The sequence below is a fragment of the Momordica charantia genome (genome assembly GCF_013281855.1).
Source record: "Momordica charantia cultivar OHB3-1 chromosome 2 unlocalized genomic scaffold, Mcharantia_2.0 BLBB01000002.1, whole genome shotgun sequence".
Classification (NCBI taxonomy): domain Eukaryota; kingdom Viridiplantae; phylum Streptophyta; class Magnoliopsida; order Cucurbitales; family Cucurbitaceae; genus Momordica; species Momordica charantia.
In genome coordinates this window covers 9,815,661-9,840,836 of record NW_028275160.1, presented here as the reverse complement: position 1 = coordinate 9,840,836, position 25,176 = coordinate 9,815,661, and the positions used below count along the sequence as shown (strand labels likewise).

At 30.6% G+C, this 25,176-nt stretch overlaps 2 protein-coding genes across 2 annotated transcripts; one reads left to right on the top strand and one right to left on the bottom strand.

Annotated features, from left to right (window-relative positions):
- Window positions 1–348: 348 nt before the first annotated feature.
- CEN2 (centrin2) lies at window positions 349–4,916 on the bottom strand. The gene is made up of 7 exons (XM_022293848.2): window positions 4,722–4,916; window positions 4,271–4,388; window positions 4,139–4,175; window positions 4,014–4,041; window positions 3,205–3,357; window positions 2,801–2,903; window positions 349–614 (listed from the first exon to the last, which is right to left on the bottom strand). The coding sequence occupies exons 1-7, from the start codon at window positions 4,722–4,724 to the stop codon at window positions 550–552; spliced, it is 507 nt and encodes a 168-aa protein (XP_022149540.1). The 5' UTR covers window positions 4,725–4,916; the 3' UTR covers window positions 349–549.
- Window positions 4,917–23,783: 18,867 nt separating this feature from the next.
- Window positions 23,784–24,767, top strand: LOC111017947 (uncharacterized). The gene is made up of 2 exons (XM_022293845.2): window positions 23,784–24,409; window positions 24,538–24,767. The coding sequence occupies exons 1-2, from the start codon at window positions 23,897–23,899 to the stop codon at window positions 24,586–24,588; spliced, it is 564 nt and encodes a 187-aa protein (XP_022149537.1). The 5' UTR covers window positions 23,784–23,896; the 3' UTR covers window positions 24,589–24,767.
- The last annotated feature ends 409 nt before the right edge of the window (window positions 24,768–25,176 follow it).

Sequence of the window (25,176 nt, the reverse complement as noted above, 5' to 3'; positions counted from 1 at the left end):
GGATATTAGATTTTGGCTTTTTTTATAAATATATAAAAAGTATTTATTAAAATTAATATATATTAATATTATTACATAAAAATTAATAAAATATTAAACGGGTCGGGAACGGGGCTGGGAGACCTCCCCATACCCAACCCCAAGTTTGACCCCATCCCTGATCAAATCGCCCACCGGTTTTTTTTACCATCCTCACTCATACACACCTCTTCTAGTAGGTAGTTAGTTCTGTTGGCAGGCTAATGGCCATCTTTTTGTACACGGACTTTTTCAATAAAATAGCTTTATTCCACTCACTATTCGAAATCACAGCATTACACAAAATTCAAAATATGTCAATCACAAGCATTACACAAAATTCAAAAGAGGCGAAATATATTCAAATGAACTCCAAATAACACTCAGAGAAACTTTAAATACAAAACAAGGTATACTAAGTCATTCATCATCCTGACCACAATATTTTGTAAATGACTCTTATTCTTACATCTGTACTTATCCTAATCATACCTCATGTGGATGATACACGGTCTGATAATAATCTGCTCTCTATAATCCGTATGTCGTTCTCTTCATCATTCTAATGAACTCGTCAACATTCACTTCACCATCATCTGCAATTAACAAATCCACGTTAACCGCTTTTCTTCCTGATGAGCATATAACCAACAACATATCTCGGAGTTCAAAAAAATGAGAATATAATTGGGATCATGTTACTAAACCAACAAACATAGCTGCAATCGACACTGCAGAATTTACTAAGCATGAGGTACAAAATAGGGAATCGACGAGATGTGTATCCAAGTATATAAACTAAACTGCATTGCAGTATGGAAAAAAGAAGCCAGGTTAATCCAATATCAACATTAAGAGGCTCAATTTGCATCTAAACTTTTCTGGTCCAAAATTAAATACTACAACTACTAGAGGTAAAGCCAGTAAGTTACAAAAGGAACTTTAATCAACAAAAGGAATGGGAATAACAAGAGCTTCAAGAATCATAGATTTCTGTTTGGAATTCCAGCACGAGGTTTTAAAAGTAGTTGATTCAAAATAGGGTTTCCCAATTTAAAAAGGAATAACCGTTGAAGACGGTCGCTGACTCAAAATGAGGATTTTATGCAATGTTTCAGGACTCCTGAAGATTTAGGTGAGCCTTACCTGACACTCAAAAAGATAAAAGAATCAAATTCTTGTCATTAAAATGAAGTATTCTTGAAAACTCTCGAGGCTACATACAAGCTTCGTGCCATAACTTTAAAAATACAAATGAAATTCCAAAATTTACTCCTAGTGGCCTATTTTAAGCGTTTAAAAGAAAAAGAATAACAGTAAATGACAAATTTAAAAAATGAAACATGCTCTTCATCGTAGTAAAAAGTTATAATAAAACTCAAAAATCTCAAAAATATACTATATAATTATATTTACAAAGAAAGCCACCCCTTATTGTAAACTCACTAGTCACGAAAAATCCATGAAAAAAAAAGAAAGGAAAGGGAACACCATGAAGAGCAATGAAACTTAGCCAACTAAAAGACGTCTTCCCCATTTCATTCCTTTCCATTGAAATTTTAGTAGTTTCTTTCCATCTAAATTCTCCAAGCAGTAAGCCTTTATAGTATTGACCCCAAAATCTTTGCCTTTCCCTTGAATCTTTAGTCGCTTTACTAAAGACCTAGGGAAACTTTGAAACGATTTGGTGGCATCCAGAAAGTAAACACCAATTCCAAAGACTCACCTTTCAGAACATATTCTCTAAATTCTTTGTTGTGTTTAATCCGTCAAAACACATCATCCATATAAAGAATTTAACTCCCCTCAATATCGTAAAAGCCAAAAATTGTCTTTAAACCACTTCTCATGTTGGTTAATAGAAAAACAAAGACCTAAATGAAAACCTTCCAGAATGTAAACACCACAACATTTATCTTCCCTTGGATTCGAAGAAATTCCCATTAAGTAACTACAACAACTGTTGGAACTCCCCTTCCTCAGAGTATGTCAAATTTATTCTTAACACAAAACTCCAAACAGCAATATCTTCCTCCCATATCTTTCATTTGAACTCTTATAAAATATCTATTTAAACTTTTCCTCCCTGAACATAGAATAAACATGGCTGCTTATAGAAGACCTTATTTATAAGATTTTATTTACATCCATTTAATGATATGGACGACTACTCCACTCATTCCAGAAATAGTCCAAACCATTGTATACCCGAGCTCTCAGTTAGCTCTTCATAAGTCACAGTTTGCAAGGTCAAACAACCGCCAAATCCCTCTTTTACTCATTATCTAAAATCATATGTAATCTAGCCCACTTCTTAAACCTGGGCCACAAGTGATCCCCTGCGAAGATTCAAATTTTTGGTGCATTGTTGCATTATAAACATTAGAACTAACACCAACTTCACAATATAACTTCTTAGAAATTAATAATTTCAATGATTTCTAAACTTCAACTACATGAATGCGACCTTATACACTCACTGATATTATTTATATATTAAAAAAATATATATGCCACCCCATACAGCATTTGTTGCAACGCCAAATCAAAATGAGAAAAGAGGAGTTTTATACGCAGGGTATGGTATTAAATATTTATAGACGGGTTAAAAAAATGGAGTGTCAAGACAGGACACTTTCACCAAATTGAACATCCACAAGATAATACCACCCAACAAACTTATTTGGGAAAAACATGGAAAGAAAAGAAAAACATTAATCTGTACGACAGTATAACCTTACAAAAGGAAAACTGCATAAAAAATAGAGTAAGGGTGACTCACGATCTCGGTCTGCTTCATCAATCATCTCTTGAATGTCTCTGTCAGTGAAGACCTCACCCAAGTCCTTTGCTATACGCTTGATGTCAGTGGCAGATATCTTCCCCTAAATTCATGGAAAAGAGTATGAAAATATAATGCCAATTTTAAATATAATCACAAAATGTTTGAGTTAAAAAAGATAGGAAAATTTTTGTGTAGAAAATTAGCTTCCCCAAAATTCTATCAGAAAATTTTAAGTAAAATTGGATTTTGAGAAATTCCATTTCACAAGTATATTTCAGTTCAACTATGTTTTACAGTTCTCAGTAACAGCATTTGCATTAAAAGGAAAAACAATAAATTTCTCCTTCTTTTAGAAAACATAACCACCTGGATCCATATCATCTAAGAGATCAAGATCTCACATTGTTATCTTGGTCAATAATGCGAAATGCTTTCATAAGTTCCTCCTTAGTGTCTCTCTCTCCAATTTTCGCTGTCATCATGTATTCAAATTCATCGTAATCAATGGCACCACTCCCATCCTTGTCCACATCTGCAATCATTTGTCTAATTTGCTGGAATGAAACAACAGCAAATAAATGTAATGTCAATCAGCAATACTACTGTCAAAGTAAGCAGATATTTAAGTCAAATCAAAAGTAATTAGATTATTGACATTCAAACAAGTTGCTGCATTTAATTGTAAATTTGTTAAATCGTATCTTCCAACTAAGAGCATCATATGAAGGATGCCTAAAATAAACAGCAAACATAATTCTAAAAAAGCATAAAAGGAAACTAAGAAATCGTCCATATTAGTAACTCCATCTAAATATTTTATTAAAAATCGCCTTTTACAAAGGAAAAATCTGCCCTTTCAAGATGAGGTGCAGTTGCAGAAAATAAGAAAGTCAAGGTTGAAGGTTAAAGTAAAGAGGCAATGCATTCTAAAGGAGATGGCACCACCTTTACAACCTTACTATGCATTCTCAATAATGGGGAAAAATGAGATAGCTACATTGATCTCATTGTGAAATAAAAGGAGATCAGTCCAATATGTTAAGAAACAACGAGGGTGCTACAAGATGAATATACTAATGATCTCTGATAAACTTATTCTAATGTGGGAGTCATGCATGCTTGGATGTCGCACGTTTGTCCATTGAAATGAAAAATTATGCACAAGTGCCAAAAATTTTGCAACTTTTATAGGTCTAAGGCATGGAGTTACCTCTTCAGTCATCTCAAAACCAAGAGCCCTGCCACAAAAAAACAAATTAAAAATAATCAGTTGTTGAAGTTTAAATTTACAATCTTTTAGTTCGTTTTCTGTCATCCATTGTAAGATATTCATACCTCATTGCGACGTTAAGTTCCTTCGCATCAATAGTTCCTAATCAAAAGTAATACAAACTAATAACTGAATACAAGATACATACACACATAAAACCCCATTAACAAGCAAAAACCAATGAACAATTTGAGTACCAGAGCCATCAGTATCAAACAACTCAAAAGCTTCCCTAATCTCCTGCTTCTTTTGGGGGGTTAACCCATGACGTCCTTTAGGTTTTTCTTTCCTAGAAACACCTCTGTATAAGCTTGCCTACAAAGACGATTACAAAATCCAACCAAAAAGTAAACAAGACATAACAAATAAAAAAAAAAAAATCCAATTTCAACAAAAGAACGAAGCAATTTGGCCAGAGAAGCAGTCCCTCCGTTCATTTCCTACCAAAATCAAATAGTACCCAAGTTTCAAATATCAAAAACTTGTACAATTGACCTAATTCTAGCGGAGAATGCAACAAATTACAAAGATTATGAACAACAAAATGGCCTCGAGGTCGCAAAAATCGTGAAAAATGCAAGAATAAGAAAAGATCGGGAAAAAAAAAACTTAGGGAAGAAGATCGGGACTGGCTTCGAAAGAGCGCACCATGGAGAACGATCCCGCAGCAGAAGAATGAAATCAGAGAAATTTCGAACGTCTTAACAAAAACGTCGAATGCTTTGAATTGTATTCCCAATCTGCTTTCGTCTTTGGAAACTAAGCATGGGGGTCGGTTTCTTTTCTTTCGGTTTTTTCTGTGTGCACGTTGAATTGATGGAAATTTTAATGCCTTGTTTTTTTCTTCTCTGAAAAAGTTAATGCCTTGTTCTTGATAGATTTTTTAATTTTAAAACATATCTAACAAATCTATGAATTTTAAGGGGAAATTGAGGCTCATGACCCCTCCTTTTATTCTAATTTGTGATATTTTTTAAAATATCCTTATTTTTTTAAAGTAAAATTATCCATCAATCTCCCCCCTCAACTCTTACCATTTCTTTTTAATTTGAATCTAAGAGAGAATTAACAATCGAATCCAAAAAAAAATCAAGAATAAATGCATATTTAATTAAAAAAAACTCAAGATTTCATAGATTTCAGATCTATTAAATGATGAGATTTGATTGACAATAAACAGAACTAAGAGGGGAGGGAAGACCCAAAAAAAAAATATATGGAACGGGGCTAATCGCGGTCCATGATAGCACAAACCGGACTGGCATTTCAAATTTTTTCTTTTTGTGTGCATTCTCTTTCCTATTGACCCTCTTATTGTATATTATGTAATTATGTACATTCGAATTTCCATACTAAACAATTAAATATCTAATATTACATTTTGTAATTTCAACTTTTTTTAATCGATTTTTTCTATATTAAAATTTTAATTAACTATTTGAGTCAGATGTTTTTCTATTTGTAATTGATTTTTCAATTTAAAAGTTAGATTTTTTAAGTCTGGATTATTTTGCGAGATTTGTGGAAGGAATAAAGATTGAATTTTTTTTTTTGTTTTTTTATAATGAGAGGGGAGAGATGGTTGATTTTGGAATATGAGGGTACTACAGTAATTTCACATTTAAAAATTATGAAAGGGGTAAAAAAAAGAGTCATAAATCAAAACTATAGTTGATTTTGGGTCACAAATAGTTTTTTTCAAAAAGAGTCATAAATCCAAAATAAATTATTGGAGAGTCATAAATCCCAATTTCCCAACTTTTAAAATTATTTCAAATAAATCATTAATTATAACTAGCACCAATTATCTTATTTGAAGTAATGTTAAATAAATCATTAATTATAATTTAGTTCAACTGATAACGCGCGGATTATCTTATTTGAAATAGAATATTTGATAATCCATCTCACAATTATTTAAAAGAAAAAAAAATGAAAACTCTTCAACTAAAATCTAATATACGTGAGGTGGATTTTATAGGAAATTTTATTAGATTTTAGAGGAAATGAAAAATAATTTTATAGGTAGGTTAAGGATAAAATAGAGATTCATAAACTCTATAAAATTAAAGGGATAATTAGGAAAAGAGAGCTTTAGTACAAATATTGAATAAAGAAAACTAGTGATCATATAAACGCTTGTAGCCCAGTGGATAGAACATCTGTTCCCTAAGTAGAAAGTCGTAGATTCGACCCCTACCTGCGCAACATAGATTTCTTGAAAGGTTAAATATATGTTCGAAAAGTTTAAATTTTTTAAGAATAATACTTGCATCCTCCTCAACGAGGAGGACTACTATTATAAATTGTGAATGAGGAGTTGTCGACGAGCACCGATAAGATTTCACTCTTGTCTTTCATAGTAAAGAACCATGTGAATCTACTAAAATCATCAATGAACAAGAGAAAGTAACGGGATCCATTAACTGAAACACAAGGGGAAAAAGGGAGCCAAAGCCCGAGATAATGAAGGTGCAAAAGGAAGCCTATGACTTTTTTCACTATACTAACAGAAGGATGTCCTAATCGAGTATGCCAAAATGATGCATCTTGTACCCTTGAGAGAAAAATAGTAGGCATGCCGGGAGATGAACCAAAATTGAACTGGACATGGACATCAGAAGGAAGAAGCTTGTAAAGACCGCCTTCAAGGTTGCCCCGTAGAAGAGGTTTCTTGGTTAGAAGGTCCTTCACAACAAAAAAAGATGGATAAAATTCGATAGAGGCACGATTGTCATAGCACAAACGGGCAATACTAATCAAGTTATGAGAAATGCGAGGAACATGTAAGACATAATGGAGTTTAAGAGGCATGGAAGAATTAAAGGTGAGCAATAGGGAAGAGCCCATATGAGTAACAGGGAGAGACTTACCATTAACAACCACCACTTGCTCACCACCATAGTAAGGAGATGTAGTTTGAAGGTTAGAGAGATCTGGTGTCACATGATGAGTAGCACCGGAGTCCATAAACCAGGGTTGAGTTTCAATGTTGGAATTAGATGACTGATGAGGCTGGAATGTATTGAAAAAGACTTGTGGTGAGGTTTGGGTTGGAGTTGGGTATAGGGGATTCATTCGATGATAGCAATTTGAGGTAGTGTGGCCAAACTTGCGACATATTTGGCATTGGGGACGGTTGGGAGAAGAATGTTGAAGCCATTTGCCCCATTTTTTGTTCTGAAAAGGAGGTTGTGGTTTTCCTAAGTTACTAGGGATTAGGTTAGAGGAGTGTGGAAAAGGAGAGGAAAACCCAACTAATGGTTGCTGTTGTTTCGGGCCCATGAAGATGATTTCTGATCTTTCTTCCCATTCTGAGACAAAGTTATATTTGCCAAATTCACCTTAATTAAATTAACTTGATCAATTGCAAATTATTTTTCTAACTTGGCCTCATACGCGAGTAGCAAACTCCAGACATCTGCGAGTGAAGGACGATCCATTCGGTTGTGGATTGAGGTAACAAAAGCGTTGTATTCAGTGCCAAGACCTTCTAAGATATATCCCAGGTGATCCCTGTAGGATAATGGTTCCCCAATGGCTGAAAACTGATAAGCTACATCTTTGATTTGAGCAAAATAATAAGATATTGTGAGACCATCCTTCTTGATTTGTTGTAGCTGAGAACGAAGACCCATTATCCTCGCGGTTGAAGAAGATTCATAAACTCGTCGGAGTGTTTCCCAAATTTTGAATGCAGATGTATAGCCTACGATTTCACCCATTTTGTCTTCCGGTGATGAGGAATAGAGCCAGCTCATGAGGGTGCAGTTACATTTCTACCATACAATATATTGGAGATTTGTCTGTAGTTCACGTTCATCAAGAAATCGAGGAGGCTGCGATAGGGACCCGTTGATAAAATTCTCTAGATCATACGCAACAATCAGGCTAAAGAGTTGATTCTTCTAGAGTAGATAATTTGTATCACTCAATTTAACGACAAAAGATTGAGATAGGGCCAGAAAATAGGTACCCGCGGGTTGGTATTGAGGGAAAAATGGGAGTTGTTGGCCTTGACCATTGAGATTCGGAGAAAAAACCGGCAGTGGATTTTGGAGTTGCAGAAGCTGGGGGCTAGATTTGGGGGATATGGAAACCCTTGTTGTGGATTAGAAGAAGAAAACGTAAGGTAGAAGTTGTCGGGTTACGCATGAAGGATTGTTGAATGATGGGTACAAGCCCAATGGATACTGGCAAGGTTTGTGGCGGCGTAGAAGATGATGGTGTAGTCTGAAGAGGGTTTCTCTATCTGCTTAAGGGAGTATTCGGCGTTATTGCTGAAAGAATGTGTTCATCGAGGTTGCCTAAGCTTGCTACTAGAATGTTTGGATTAGAAGACGAGGCCATTTTGATTTTGGGAAAAGAGCCAAAGCTCTGATACCATAGTAAATGGTAGGGAATAAAGCAAACAAAGACAAAAAGAAAATGCCCTCAATGATGAGAACGGGGTTTGCACTTCTATTAAATAGCAGGAATAAGAAATCACATGCTACAATCCTATTAGAGGAAGCATAACATAAAGCATAAAGTAATACCAACAAAACTAAAACAAAGAGAGAAAATCATCTCTAAACATAATTAAAAGAGTACTTATTCTAACATATAACTTTGTTTGATGGTTTATTTTAAAAGTTTCAATTTGATCTCTATAATTTAGACTTAATTTCAATTTAATTTGTAAAGCTTTAACGAAGTGAAATTCGCACGTCCTATTTTCTCCACTTTCATATATATTCAATATCTTTTAGTATTTCCTTTACTGTCGATCTCATTATAGCATAGTAAATTGGATATCAATTACCATCTCAAATATCGATGATTAAACTCAATAGAAAAATTAAAAATTAAAAAGATAAAACATCTTTTCCACCAAGGATGGAGCAAAGAAGGAAGGGGGCAATTGTCACTCCCTTACTTTGCAATTTTCCTCTAGTTTGTTGACTCTCCTAAATTTGTAGGGTCGAAAGATTATATATATAAAAGTTAAAATGTAAAAGAAAAATTCCCCTCCCTAAGAAAATTTGTTGGCTCCCATGTCCTCAATTGTACTTAATTGTTCAATTAGTTAATACATGTTCTAAAGATCAAATGTGTTTGAATGCTCACCCCTACATTGTTGAACTTAAAAAGGAAAAAAAAAATTTGCTACACGGGTGCTGCATATATATCAAAACATATATATCAAAATAATCTCCATTAATTGCAAATATAGCAACAATATTTTAGATTTGTAAATATAGTAAAAAGAAAAAAAAAACAAAAAACAAAAACACAAAACCAACTCAAACACATTCATGAAAAATATTAAAATAGTTTTGGAACATCTGTCACACACGTTTGTCACGTTGGTACCACGTACACATTCAAGGTTAAGGATCGTGCATACAGAAATCTAATACCGTGTGGTGCTCGGTTGACTGTTCTCTACTACCTAAAGGGAGCAAACTAGGTATGGAGTTCTAGGATTTTGGTCATGCATTTGTGTATGTCCTAGAGCTAAGTAGATCCTTTTATATGGATAGGGGGGAGAGAAGGTGAGGCAAATGGGGGGTGGGGGATCGCCAACACCCTCTGTCTACTCCTAATTCTGCAGAGGGTTGCAGCGATGTCGAGCACAATTGTTAGAAGGTGTCGCGGGATGTCAGCACCTAGCCCGTTAGTCCGTTAATAGGCATGATTCAAATTTGAGTCTATACGCTTATCTAAGGAAGCCTCCATGTGGTGTTCCAAATTTATCCCCCAACACCTATCACTTATAAACTTGTATCAACAATATATATCTGGTAGATTGTGCTTTATTATTATTTTTTTTTTATAATTGAGAGTTAGAGCTTTGCTCCCCTATATCCAAGGACACCCGCGCTTGTCCCAAAGCTCGGATTCGAGAGATATCAAGAATTTTGGTATTAAGTTCATCAAAAGGTTCGACTGATGGACTATATCACATTGATATATTACTAATAGACTATATTATTGGATAAACATCTATCACTAATAAACTATACCGTTAATAGATGTATTACTAATAAATTAACAGATGTAAATGAATGATATATGGAGGTAAAAAAAATTATATAAAAATGTTTAAATAGACAACTCTCGATATTAAGATTTACCTGGAAAAAAATAGTACATTGAAGGGATAGGGGTGATAACTCTCTAAAATAGGATTATTTTAGGTTAAATTTGGCTTTTTGAGGTTATTAATTGCTTCAAGATCATTTGAATGTGTTTAAAGTTTATTAAATGAATATATGAAACTTAGGAACTTTGATGTGTCATCCTTAAAATTTTTCTATAATTTATAAGCAATGGGTTGTCACAATTTAAATTTGATACGCGACGATCCAAAAACCCATGGCAGCGATGGCGACGGTGACTCCCCCTCTCCCCCAACAAACCCACGACAACCCATTGCTTACTGCTCATGGGATATCATCGTGGATATATATGAGAGTTTTCTATTTATTTTATTTTCCATATGATTTAACATAGGTTAGGTATAGAGAATTTGTGGAGGGAATCAAACCAAAATAAGGTGTGTTTTTCTTTTCTACAGTAAACGAAGTTCTTTTGAAAATGGAAATTCTAGATTCAAGGGGGAAAAAAACGCGAACCAACCCGAATGGAAATCGAACATTCTCGGATTGATTCATTTTATTCGAGAACCGACCCAGTTAGAATCGACCAAATTATACTCCTAATTTAGTAGATGAAACATCAAACTCCATCCTTGGCATGGAAATCCTTGCAGTCATGCGTATTTTACACCTCCGTATCATTTTACTCTTTCATCACTCCTTCCCTCTATTTTTAATCTAGCTTATTAAATTCTTATTTTTAACTTTTTCTTTTTAAGAATATTTTATATCTACACACATTGTCTATTATCAACTCAGTTGATGAGACATGAATTTGAATATAATTTAATTGATTAATATATATATTATCCATTAATTAATTATAGCTTGAAATCTCTATCTTTATTTATTGTGTTAAACTTAAAATTACAACGCGTTGAACAATACTTGAACTTACAACATGCGATTAATTTTTGGCTACGGAGACGACCATCTTGAGGATTTAACTTTTTCTAGAGTCCCTAAACTTTTTTAAAACTACATTTTTTTCAGTTTTATTGGAGTGAGATAATTATTATTAGGTTTAAATACTATTTTAGTCATGTATTTTTTGTTTTGGTTCATTTTTTTTAGTACAACGTGTATTGTTGGGATTTGAATTTTCAACTTCATGGTTGGATACATGTGTTTAAGTCATTGAGCTATGCTCCGGTTGGCTTGCTTTGGTCATTTTGTTCTTGTATTTTCAAATGTCCATTTTGGCTTTTGAACTATCAACTTTTTGTTCATTTTCGTCATTGTAATTCTATAACATTCATTTTGGTCCCTATACTTTTTAAAAGTTACCAATTTGTTCCCTATTTTATTTGCAAAATTTTAACACAAACTTATACCCAATGAAACCCCTTTAATATAAAATTATGGCTTGATTATTATGTTTTTTTTAAAACTTTTGGATGAAATTTACTGCTTTTTAAAAAATAAAAAATCTCAAAACTTTAAATTATATTTATTATTTCTTCTTAAAACTATTACTCGTTTTAAATCGAAATAAATTTAAAAAATAAGTGTAACAATTTTTTGTTTTGATGTTTTAGTTTTATATAAATTTGATTTGGATTATGCTCTTTGTATTTCCAAAAATGGCAAACTTTCAACCATAATTGAAAATGCATTTTCATAAATTTAAGTAAATATAAATAAAGGAAAACTAATGATAGATTTTTAGTAAAAAAAAAAAGTGGGAAATTCAAATTCATAATATCTTGATGAGAGACAAATGTCAATTATTGTTGAGCCAAGTTCATGTTTGACAATTTTCTCGTTTAATTTACGTTATAGTTTTTAAAAGATTAAACAATAGTATGAACTCAGACAAAATATATATATATATATATAAAATCTCTTAAAAGTTGAACTTTGGACCAAATTATGGATTGGGATTGTTGGGCTTTAGCCCAATAGGTTGTCCCCAATCAATTTCCAAGTGGGCCAGTCTTTTTGGTGATTTGTATCCAATCTAAAGAAATGCATTAGTCAAATTTTTATAGTATTTTGTAAATAGATAATAGTGATGAAGAGAACTCAATAGACTCAAATGTTATAATATAACATATAATTTGTATTTCTTATAATACAGATAACTAATATTATGTTTCAAAAAAAAAAACTAAAAGAAGATAACTGATATTAAAATCTTATTATTTTTCTAAACGATAGAATATTAAAGGATTCAATAATTTGCTACATAAGATTAATTTTGATATAAAGAAATAAAAATACTATCATTTTTTTTTGGCTAAATTATATAAAGTGGTCCTAAATTATCCACAATTTCAAAATTATTCAAATTTTTTAAAAATTCATGAATCTATTAGATATAAAATTGAAAGGTCGTAGGATGTTGTTATAAGACACATAATTCAATTATATATTACAAGACACATTTTAGATACAAAGTTAAAAGTTCAAAAACTTATTAAACACAAAGAATGTATCATAAATTTTTAAAAATTCTCGACTTTGAAATTTCAGAAATTAAATTTGTAATTTAATCTTCCAAGAGAAAACAAAAATTATTGACCTTTAGACATGAACCAGGGGACAAAAAAGGGAAACAAATACTTTGAACAACTGTTGTGATTTGAATAGTACCACAAAAAAAACTTTACTTCGGCCAGCTTAGCCCACAGCTCATTCTGACCTTTGACTGGTCTTTCATCTCCCATCCATCCAGATTCCACCACGTGTCGCTTCCCCATTTGTCCTCCACTATCCCTTGCCCTTTTTAACCACGTGACTGTCAGCCTTGTCCACGTGTCCTCTATCCCCTCCCTCATTTTAGCCCCTTTTTTCTTTATTTCAATCCCGTGACACACCTTTCATCCAATGTTTTAAATATCGATGTCGCTATTTCTGTAAAAGTTAGAAAAGTTGAAAAATTGTAAAAATATTTAAATTAACAAAATAAACATTTTCTTATTTCTAAATGAGTTAAAATTAATAAATATTAATATTATATATATGTATATATATATATTAGTGACATTTCGTTGACATTTTCTATATTTTGTCGATTTTTTTTATATTACTACTCATGTCGATGTTGAACCCATGGAAACATGGATATATCAATAGAAATGTCGACGTGTCGATAGATATTTAGAACCATGCCTCCGTCCATTAAGGTTTAAATGATATTTTGATTTTTTTTTCGTTCATTTTTAATAACGAACAAGATGTTTGTTTATTTTGATTTATGTGCTTTTAAAGGACTAATTTGACGTGTCATGCCAAAATTGTGATTGAAAGTAATTAAAATTTTTAAATATACAGAGACTAAAAAGAACCAAAGTTAAATGTATAGGAACCGAAATAGTATTTAAACTGAAATATATTATGCAAATGTCTAATTATGCTAAAAATATGTTTTAGTTGTTGTCAAAATATATATATATATGTTTTAGTCTCTAATGTTTGAGCGTGAACTTTTTTTCAATTAGTCTTTAATGTTAAAAAGTTTCAATTTAATCTCTTGTGTTAAACATTTTTCAATCTAATCTCTCACGACCGGTGATGTTATAATTGGTTAATGATAGCTTGCATGACATGATATTTAGTGAATTAGAAAATTTAGAGTAGAAAAAATATCATCAAGTACAGGTAAAATTCCTATTCTTTTTTTTTTATTTAGAAATTTGAAGTTTTACTCATCTCAATTTTTGTCAATTTACTCATTATTATATCACTTAAATTTATCATGAACCAGTTTTAACCATTACTACTTGCTATAGATTGAATTAAAAAATATTAAAAAGGGACTAAATTGAAATGTAAATTATAATTTTCAAATTATCTTTTATAATATTAAATTGACTAAATATTTCATAACTAACATCAGGGTCATAAATAAATTTTTTAATTTATAATCTACTTCTAGAAAAAGTGAACTGTAATTACGAGATCTGTATTATTATATATTCTTCCTTCTTTAGCAGTCATATCTACCTCTTATTATTTGTGATATAATATTTTTTAAAAAATATTTCTAAATGTCAAATCCTGAAATCAATGATCCATTTAATAACAGATTTATTTTTTTAAAAAAAGACCATTAGGTTTGTTTATTAATAATTAAAAAAAATCTAACAAAAATATTATTTTCAAAACTCGATAAATACTAAATAAGCTAAATTTTAAGAAACAGAAAAAAAAAATAGTTTTTGAAAATTTTTTTTCTGTCACTTCAGATATATTCCCAATAGTGAATAGCTTGCAAAAAAAAAAAAGTTATTAGCGTATAATGAAAATAATCGTTTCCAGGGTGATCATCGAGAAAATTTTCTAATGAAATATTTCTAAAATTTTAGAGCCTATTTGATAACATTACGTTTCCTTTTCAATAAAAAAAATTGTGTTAGAGTAATTATTTCTTATTTCTAGTTTAAAAAAAAGAAATTGAAACATGTGGGATAACAATATCTTCTTCCTTGTTCCCTTCAAATTTAACCTTTAAAATTAAATATTCAAAATTTTGAACAAAAAACCATAAACTTAATTGTGTTATTTCTAAAATTTCCATACAAGTTTCTAAAAATTGAGAAACAAAAAATAAGAATAATTATCAAACCCTTATATTTCTTAATACCATAAACGATAAACGATAAACAAACAACAAATAACGCTACCAAATAAACCCTAAACGTTTATCGACCACTCTATTAATCTCTTGGTGAGATTTAGAAAGAAAAATTTTGAAAAGAAAAGAGAAAAAAAAAGAGAGATAATAGAGAGGAGGATAAGAAAGTTGCAGCAATGTAAATGAAAAGACAGTAAGTTGTAGAACTGACAGTGGCAAAGAGGGAAGCATCCTCTTATTCAATTTTCAATACAATCCAAAACCAATTCTTCTACAACCAACTCCCCTTCTCTTTAATACTTCCATTCAATTTCCATTTTTCTTTTTTTTTTTTTGCCTAATTTTTAAATAAAAAGAAAACCATTTGGCTTTTTCCTGTCTGTCTTTTGGTGGGGGCTGGATAATTGAAATGATAAGATTCAATATTAATTACATCATAATTCATATATGTATTTTTCATTTCTTCGTTTTCTTCTAAGTGAAAATAAATATATCAGCATCTAATTTGATTCTAAAGACTTTATCTTTAAATACTAAAATGGGTTTTTGTAAACTACTTTGCTTATTTGGAAATTAATTGAAAATTATATATAAATAAGGCTAACTTTGTTTGGTTTAAAAATAAAACTAAGTTAAATTATAAGTTTAGTTTCTAAATTTTTCATTATGTCTATATAGTTTTTATACTTTTAAAAAGTTTCAATAAGTCTATGAACTTTCAATTTTGTGTTTTGTATTATCAATTTGTGAATAACTTAACTAAGTAACTTTCTGTAATGTTAGAAGTTCAAATCTCCGATTCACCCTACTTATTATTGATGAACTCAAAGGAAAAAAAATTAAATTTAATACTTATGTCACGAAACACTTAAACCTACCTAAAATAGACCTCCTACCGTAAATCTATATATATATATATATATATATATAGTTGTGTCATACACCCAATCACTAAATTGACTAAGTTAATAATAATGACTTATTAAATACAAAATTGAAGATTCAAAATACTTATTAGAAAAATTTGAAAGCAGAGAGAGAATTAAACAGACTCGCTTAAAAGTTAAGAAAATTATTACGAGCATTTTTTGTATATAGACTAAATATACACAATCTTAAAAATGTGAGAATCAAACTTATAATTTAACCCTAACATTATTGGTAAACCAACCTTTATTATTATTAGTAGTTTTAAATACTATTTTAGTCTTTACACTTTTAACTTTGGTTTATTTTGATCTATGTACTTTCAAAATGTTTATTTTAGTTTTGTACGTTCAAAATATTCGTTTTGGTCCCTATACTTTTAATAAGTGACTAGTTTAGTTTGGTCTATATTTACAAAATTTTAACACAAATGAAATCATTTAATACAAATTTATGACTACATTTTAGGAAATTTAGTACGTGAAGCATCACGCTAAAACTATAATCGAAAGAAATGAAATAAAAAAAAATGAATAGACAAAAATAGTTAACTTTTAAAAAAATATAGAGACAAAAAAAAAACGTTTCGAAGGTACAGAGACTAAAATGAACAAAATTAAAAGTACAAATAGTAAAATAGACGTTTTAAGAGTACATAGACCAGAGTGAACCGAAGCCGAAAATACAATTATCAAAAATAGTATTTAAACTTTATTATTATTATTTAAAAAGAAAGTTTTTTTTTAAAATTTTTTAATTAAAAAAAATGAAGAAGAAGGGTTGTGAGGTGGTCCCCCATTGTGCAGATAATTTGACTGCAAAAATTTTACTTACAAGTCAAAGATTGGTCAAACCTGACCCCTATATGCTAATGCTATTATGCATGCCAATTCCCCACCACCACCTGCAATTCTGCCCCTTTTTTTCCTTCCTTATAATTATTACTTCTAACTTCACCAATGAAACGTAATAAAAAATATTCAATAAAATATAATAAAAAAAACGTCAAAACGAATCTAACTCGACTAGAAAAAATACCTATCTTCGACTAAAAAATTTAGTCGTGAGTTTAAATCTCTATCTTTATATTCTGTACGGTAGAAAAAACATAATCAAAATCTCTATTTTCCGCTTTTAAGTTTACATGTTAAACAAATTTCGACTCAAAATGGTTTTAACAACTTTTGCTCCTTCACCTAGATGCTATTTTAAAATCGAAAATTAATCTTATTTCTTATTTTTTCTAAGAATGATAGAAAATACTGTTTTTCTTATTCTTCTTCCCCCGGGCCCACTAATTTTAAATTTTGTTCAATTATATAAAATGCCCATAGAGAATATATAAATTTTCAACTCTTTTCCTAAGTTTGTAAAATTTTGGTGCAAACATGGAATGGGATACATCTATAGATTTGCAAAGGGTGGAATGAGATATTTATATATATGTTTCAACTCGGCTCTTTTTTATTTTAATTTTTTATACATACATGGAGGCCAGATTTAGAGACTGGGATAAAGAGATAGAGCAGTACCGTAATGGATGCTGTGTTGTGATGTATTTAACTCGACTCTTAAATTATAAAAGAAGTTATATGCGTTCTTGGGTGTTGACGCAGTGGCAAAAGGTTTACTCAAGATCCAAGTTTGAGCCTACCTTTGTCCATAAATCAAAAAAAAAAAAAAGTTATTTTTTTGCCCTCAAATTATATTGACTTTTCAATATGATATTTTAACTATACAAGTTTTTTTAATAAAAATAACATTAAAAGAAATATAGTTACAACTTTGGAAATAAGTACTTTTATAAATAAAATATGTTCTTTTTAGTTCTCAAATATTGATAAAAAGTTAATCTCAACTTTTAAGTTTCAAAACATGACACTTCATGTTTACAAAGAGAGGTTAATACAGGCTTTTGCTATTCTATCACTAGTAATACAAGAAACGATTAAACTTTTCGAGATCATAATGTGTTAATAATTTTTTTAAAATAATAAATTATAAGTTTAAATGTTATTTTGGTCTCTGCTTTGGTTCATTTCCGCTATTATTCTTTTGAAATATTAATTTTGATCCATATACTTTCAACTTTCATTTATTTATTAGTCTACGTACCTTTAAAAAAGTTCGTTTTAGTCCCTGCACTTTTAAAAAGTGACTATTTTGGTCACTTAAATTTTATTTTTATGTCATTTTTTCCTTCACAATCTCAACACAACATCCTACTAAATATATTTCTTGAAGTATAACCATAACTTTATATTAAAAGAGTTTCCATTATACGTACAATTTATGTTACAATTTTAAAAATAGGGACCAAAACGAATATTTTTCAAATTTTAGCTATGGTGTTAGGTTGACAAAAATAAACCAAAGTTAATGGATATAATCAAAATTCAAAAAGTTTATAGATTAAGGGTGTGTTTATGAGTGATTTTTGCGTGACAAAATTCAAAAACCAAAAGTCAATCTTGAAACTAAAACAAAAAACCTCTAAAATTAATTTGATAAATAGAATGCCAAAAGTTTTATTTCAATAACCTATTTTTCATCTCAATTATTTAAAATATAAGTTTAACATACATTAAAAAAAAAAGAAAAGAAAAGAAAGTTCCCCAAAGACAATTGAAAATAAAAGCAAAGTGCTGATTTTCGATGCTAGTAATGGAAAACTGTAAACCGAGGCAGATGCAGATGAAAACTGGCTACTTGACATCCCATCCCCATCCCTCCATTCATCTCAAAAACATCCATTAATTCCATCATTTATTTACTGTCTTCTCTTTAAATGATCTTCATCTTCAATGGGACCCACTTTTTCCTCTACTCCCAACTTTTCACTCGGAAAATTTTTAGTACTACCGGAGTAGCTACTCCTAATTCTATGTGTTCACGTTGATGTCGATATGACGAACAGTGAATGAAAGTAGTATCCATACTTCCTGTAATACTTGATTTTTCTCTCTCTATAAATTTGTATAGCGGTATAGGATGCTCCATCCATGCTTTCAATTCTAGTTACAAAATAGGTTTAATCTACTTTGATTGGGTTATTGATTTAGTCTCTAAAGATTTCAGTAGGTAATGATTTAGTTTTTGATTGAAAAGGTAACGATTTAGTCTCATATTTTCAATTTTATACATGTCAGATCTAGACGTCTACTTTATTTTCAAATTATTGGCTCCTATGGAAATATTTCTGGTACTACAGGAGTATCATACCTCATTTCGTTGACTGTTTGCCACATCAACAATGTATTAAAAATGATGTGAGGTCCATTTCTTCTATTTATTGTGTAAATGGGAGGGAGTATGATACTCCTGTAGTATTAGAAATTTTCTCGGCCCCTACAAAAGTTTCTCTTTGGTGATGGTATCTTTCACTCTCCTAACAATAATAGGACTTGAGCGAGTTTAGGGCACCATCTCAATCGAACAATAATCTCCTCGTAGCTCCTCCAAATGAATTAAATGTCATCTTCATACCCAAAGTGAAAACATACCAAAATTTCTATAGGTTATCTTTTATTTTTTATTACAACATGTGGAGTGGGGATGTGAGGAATTCGAAATCACAATCTCTTGGTTTGAGATATATGTCAATTATTGTTGAGCTATACTTGTTTTAACAAAATTTCTATGAGTTATATATCCCATTAGTTTCAAATATGACATCATCTCTCAATGTTTAGTAAAAATAGGCTCAAAAGATCCTAAAGGCCACAATTTTGGTGCCTTAAAGGGCTTTCATGCCCATAAACTTAGCAAAGATAATCAAAATGCCTTTTATAAAACTTCGAAAAATGAAGAAGGAAAATCAACTTTGACAACTATTTAACTTGACAAGAGCAAAGGTCTATGACATGCATTGGGTGAGAGTTCATAAAAGTATTGCAAATATCACAATTCTCTCATATTTCTACTATCAAAATCTCAAGACATGGTCCATAATCAAGCGTGTGATATACTTTCTCTTCCGATCCTAAACTTTTGCTCTAGGTCTAAAAATTTAAAAGAATTTTCACCACCTATACGCGAGGGCGGGCTGGCTTCTATGAAAAAAAAAAATATATATATATATATAGAATAAAGTAAAAGTATTAATCTATACATCTCGTTTATCTATCTTAGAGTAATAATTTGAATCTAACTCAAACATCTCAATATGAACTATGAAATATTCGTCAACACCACTCATATTAGGACACATATGAACTATGGTCTAAATTTAAATATTTTAAAATTTTATTTTAGTTAATTGACTCATAAATAATTTTACGAAAGAATGAGATTTTATGGACGTATGAATTATGAATTCTATGATTCAAAATTAATTAATTTTAAAAATTATTGGATTGCAAATTTAAGAGTTGCACCAAAAAGAGAGAGAGAGAGATATTTTCCCAATATTGGCAGAAAAAATGGATAGGGAAATTCTAGGCATGCATGGATGTTGAATGATTTAATCACATTTGTTGTTTTTAGTTTCTAATTTTTTGAGAATTATATAATTTAATGTCTATTCAATATTTATCGTTTTTAATTTTTGAAAAACGTTCCCGTGTACATGATTTTGGGGTATTTTTCGTTACCTACCCTATTTAATAACTATTTCATTTTTTGTTTTTAAAAATTATATTGGTTTGGTCACAATTTTTTTAGGATATTTTCACCTTTCTGGAAGACACATTCAACTTTTAGTCAAAATTTTAAAACAAAAATGATTTCTGTTTTTTTTATTTATTTTAAAAAATTGCAAACATTTTTAGAAAATAGATGCGAAATAAAGAAATACACAAGTAAAAGTAGTACTATTTGCCATGTTAGTTTTAAAAAACAGAAAATCAATACAAAATAATTATCATACAAGGTTTCGTGCTTTTCACTTTTCAAATAATATAAATAAAAAATATTATCGGATAAATATCTTTTTAGTCCTTAAAAATTTGAATATAGTTTCTATTGATTCAAAATCTTACCTTTTTCTACCGAAGTTTCAATAGTGCTCAATTCTAGTTTATTCTTAGGATCCTTTAATTATGATGATGCAGTAATATATAGCAAAAAATTATAATATTTTTATGTTATGCAAAAAAAAATTATTTAAAAACACCACTCTCAACAACAAATTTTTGGTCTATAATGTTTCTAATATTTTTCAATATTCTTATATCGTGATGTCATTCTACAAATATTTTAGAAATATAAACTATCTTTGATGAACAAATTTATTATGAAAATTTTAAGGGAAGTATTGATATATTGATGAAAGTTTTCTAAATAGATTTTATTTAAATGGGCTCTAAGAGAATCAAAATCTTCATTGTTAATTAGAAATAAATTATTAATTCTTTTACAAGTAGCATATCATTCTATATATATATATATATTATTTGAAGAAGATGGATTCTAATTTTTATGTTTGACTTTTTATATTATAATATTTTACCAAAATCTATGTATATACTACATTTTATACCAGCTGGCAAACAATTTTTTAATTTTTAATTTTAAAAATACTGAAAGCTTTGCTTTACTTCAGAGATTTCCTAATTTTTTAAGCTAAAAGGAAAGTTCTTGGAATCTTCTTTGGTCAAAATACTGTTCTGTCTAAAAGCAAACAAAATATTTCTCTCCTCATCGAGGAAGAAGAATTTTTATTTATTTATTTGATATATTATTTTTATTGAATAAAAAAAGGTTTAATAAAATCTACTAATTTATTAAACATAATACAAACAAAAACAACATTTTTGTTCCAATACTTAGACCATTTAGTCGATTTTAATTTTAAACCTTTAATTTATCAAATTAAATTATGAAGTTGAATGAGTGTTGAAATTAATATCCTACAAAGTTAAATTAAAAAATGATAGTAAAATTCAACCCCCAGAGAAATTCAAAATCAAGCCAACAAAATGACAAAATCAAATCATGAAAATATTCTAACCTAACTACAAAATCAAACATAAATTAAAGTGTACAATTCAAAAAAAAAAAAAAACCATAGAGTGTACAAACCCAACTAAAAATATCAATTAGTAGCAAAAAACCCTTGTATAGCAATAAAAAAAAAAGCCTATAGTAACTATCACGAATCTTCAAAAAGATGAAATTTAACTAATAAAAAGTAGCCAGCATAACTCGTGGTGGCACATTTTCATTATGTACTTTTTATGGAAGTCATTTTTGCTTTATTTGCAGGATTCCAATATTGGGTGGGTAAAATCTTTGGTTGGGCATACCCTGAAACTTCAAGTCGAATCCTTTTATGGATTACTTTTTTCAGAGTTAATCCGACCTTCTTCCACCAATTTCTTAGGGATTTTGGGTATGTCATGTCACATTTATGATTATCCAGGTGTTTACTTTGGATGGAATGTCCTTTAGTAGTTTTGGCTCTTGTAAAGTTATCTACTCACTCCTATAAGGTCGAAGGTTCAAATCATCACACTCCTACATTCTTGCATTTGTTTTACTAAAAAAAATATTCAAATTTAGGATTAACCGATGAAATTAGAGCATGAAAACTAAAATCGACCCATTGAATTAAGTATATAAGTAAACGATGTTTTTTTTTTTTGACCGAAGAAAATGTATAGGAAGCATATTGAAGTTGGGTAGGTGAAACAAATGAGGAGGTTGAAAATGGGAAATTTGGAGAAAGAATTAAATGAAGTTCACAAAAAGGAAAAAGAATTCACCTACATGGCAAAATGGCATTCATCCAAGAGAAAAACAATAGACTTTAGGACTGCAGCATCAAAGATTGGTCATAATTGAATTCCAATCCAAAATGTCATGACAAAACATCACATCATGGAATGCCATGCATCTATTTATTTGTTTATATAAATCTATTTTGTATGTATTAATTTTTTAAAGTTAATATCAGTTGACAAAATAATGACGTGACATGGGAACATATTTTATTAATTAAGTTGAAAATAATCTAAAGTCTAATTAAAGAAAAAAAAAATTTCCTCCTAAAGATTTAAACTCCTCCTGAATCCCTATGTAGTCCAATAACATATAGACAAGTAGATCACATTAAAAATTATATAAAATTAAAAAAATCAATTTATTTACCTGCTAGACCATGTATGAATACAGCAGAATCTTCCTCCTAAATCTTTAGGAGGGAAATTCTGGCTTTAATTAAATGAATTTTGCATGCCTATAATGAATTTTTCCATTAAAAAAAAGAAGAAGAAGAATGAAGGAAAAAAAAAAAAAGAAACTTTACCTCTGATAGCATATCTAACTTAAAAGTTAAAATAGGTTGTTGCGATTTTGACAACGGTTTTATTGATATTATTCGATGGATATGTTCAATTGTTTTGAAAGCTTTGATATTTATATTAATATCATTATTAATTTCCTTTTATAAATGACTTTAATATAGGTTTTTTAAAGTTAAATTATAAGTTTGGTATTTGTATTTTTAGTGTTCCATCTAATAGTTTCATATTTTCATTATTGTGTCTAATAAATTGAACTTTAAAAAGTTTCTATTAAATAATCCTTAATCTTTCAATTCGATGTTTAATAGATCCCCCACCCAGTAGACATATTTTTTTAAAATTCAAGGATTCACTAGACACATTGATCACTCACCTTTATATTTTTGTCTAATAATCCTTCAATTCTAAAAAAAAAATCATGTCAAACCTATGTTTTACGATTCACTAAATACACATGAGAATTATTTATTTATTTTTATTACAATTCTTCGAATAAAAGCTAGATGGTATATTAATAACACTTACCTACTCAAGATTAAATAGCATTTTGATTAAACTAAATATTTAAATAAGAATCGAGAAACATTTTGTTAATTTTACCCATATGAACATAGCTCATTAAAGACATCTTGCTCTTCCTCTTGAAGTCAGAGGTTTAAATGCCAGCCCAACATTTACTGGAACAAAAATATCTACCTGATATATGTGGACGAATGCTTAATACATACAAAATATTTTTATTTTTTGAAGTAGTGATGGAAAAAGAACACAGCCGTCAAAACCAAAGAGAAAAAAAGAAAAAAAAAAGGAGAGAGGGGAGAGGGGATTGGATTGTTAAGACATATAAATAGTTAAGTTTGTTAAAAAAAGGTTCATTTCCCTCAATTCCTCATGTTTCTTTCAAATCTCTCATGGCATGTTTAATTAGACATGTACAACTCCGACCATAAGTCCCTCCACCACCGTCCTCCGGCCAGCCCCCGAATCTCCTTCTCCAGCGACTTCGTCGATCTCCAGCAGACCCGAACCGCCATCCCCACCGCTGCCACCTCGTCCCCGTCCCCGCCCGTGTCCTCCGATTTCGAATTCTCCGTCTCCAACTACTCGATGATGCCCGCCGACGAGCTCTTCTTTGAGGGCCGCCTTCTCCCCTTCAAGGACTCCCACTCCCACCACCACCCCTTCCATCGGCCCACCACTCTCCGCGACGAGCTTCTTCTCGAGGACGAGGACGAGGAAGAGGAAGACGACGACATCTCCCGCCGCCCCTCCAAGGGCCGGTGGAAGGGCTTCCTCGGCTTGAAAAAGTCCCACAATGCCACCAAGAAGGGCTACCAAAACGACGGCTCAAGTGGCGGCAGTGGTGGCAGTGACACCGTGGCTGACGGTAAAAGGCCGTTCGGTTGGACCACGTCACATGCCACCAAACCCAATTCATCCCAGGTTAGTTTCGATAAGAACTGTTGGATACAAATTTCAAAATAACGAGAGATATAGAGATATCTTAACTATTCAACTATGTTCATGTTAGTAATCGAGAGCTTATTTTAACGACTCGTCTCCTTTTTCAGTTAGAAAACGAAGGAGGGCCGAGTTGCAAAGACGTGGAGATTGATTTCTAGAGAGAGAGAAGATTACATGGAAATGGGCAAATGCAGAGCTTCTTGTTCAAGCGGGGTTCGTTTTTTTTTTCTTTTTCTTTTTAACCATTTCGATTTTTTATGTTCTATGTTAATGTTTTTTTCAGATTTGTAGCTAACTGTTAAGTTGTGGAGTTGATTAATTAATGTTGTCTTCAAAAGTTTGGTGTTTTCACTGTACAAAAATGTTCTTTTCCACTTCAACTTTTCACTCCTCTCTCTCTCTCTCTCTCTCTCTCTACTTTCCTTTTTCCTTTGTTTTTCTCTCATCAGTAATTTTGCAAGGTTCCTAATTTTCAAAATGGTATTACTGGCCGAAGAATTTAACCTTTCTCATAAGTCTTAGGTTCAAATTTAAAATGTTGATGTTCTTAGAAGAAAAGTACTAGTACTAGGGTGAAGAGGGTGGATAATATTTTCGAAATTTTAGTAATATTCAAAAAATTTTAAATTATCTTCAGAAAAAGCATATAATTAGCTATCGAAAAAAGAACAATATTTGGATGTTGATGGGCAACGTCTATTTTCATGACTATCATTTAAAATTAGATCTCTTTGATGTTTTGAGAT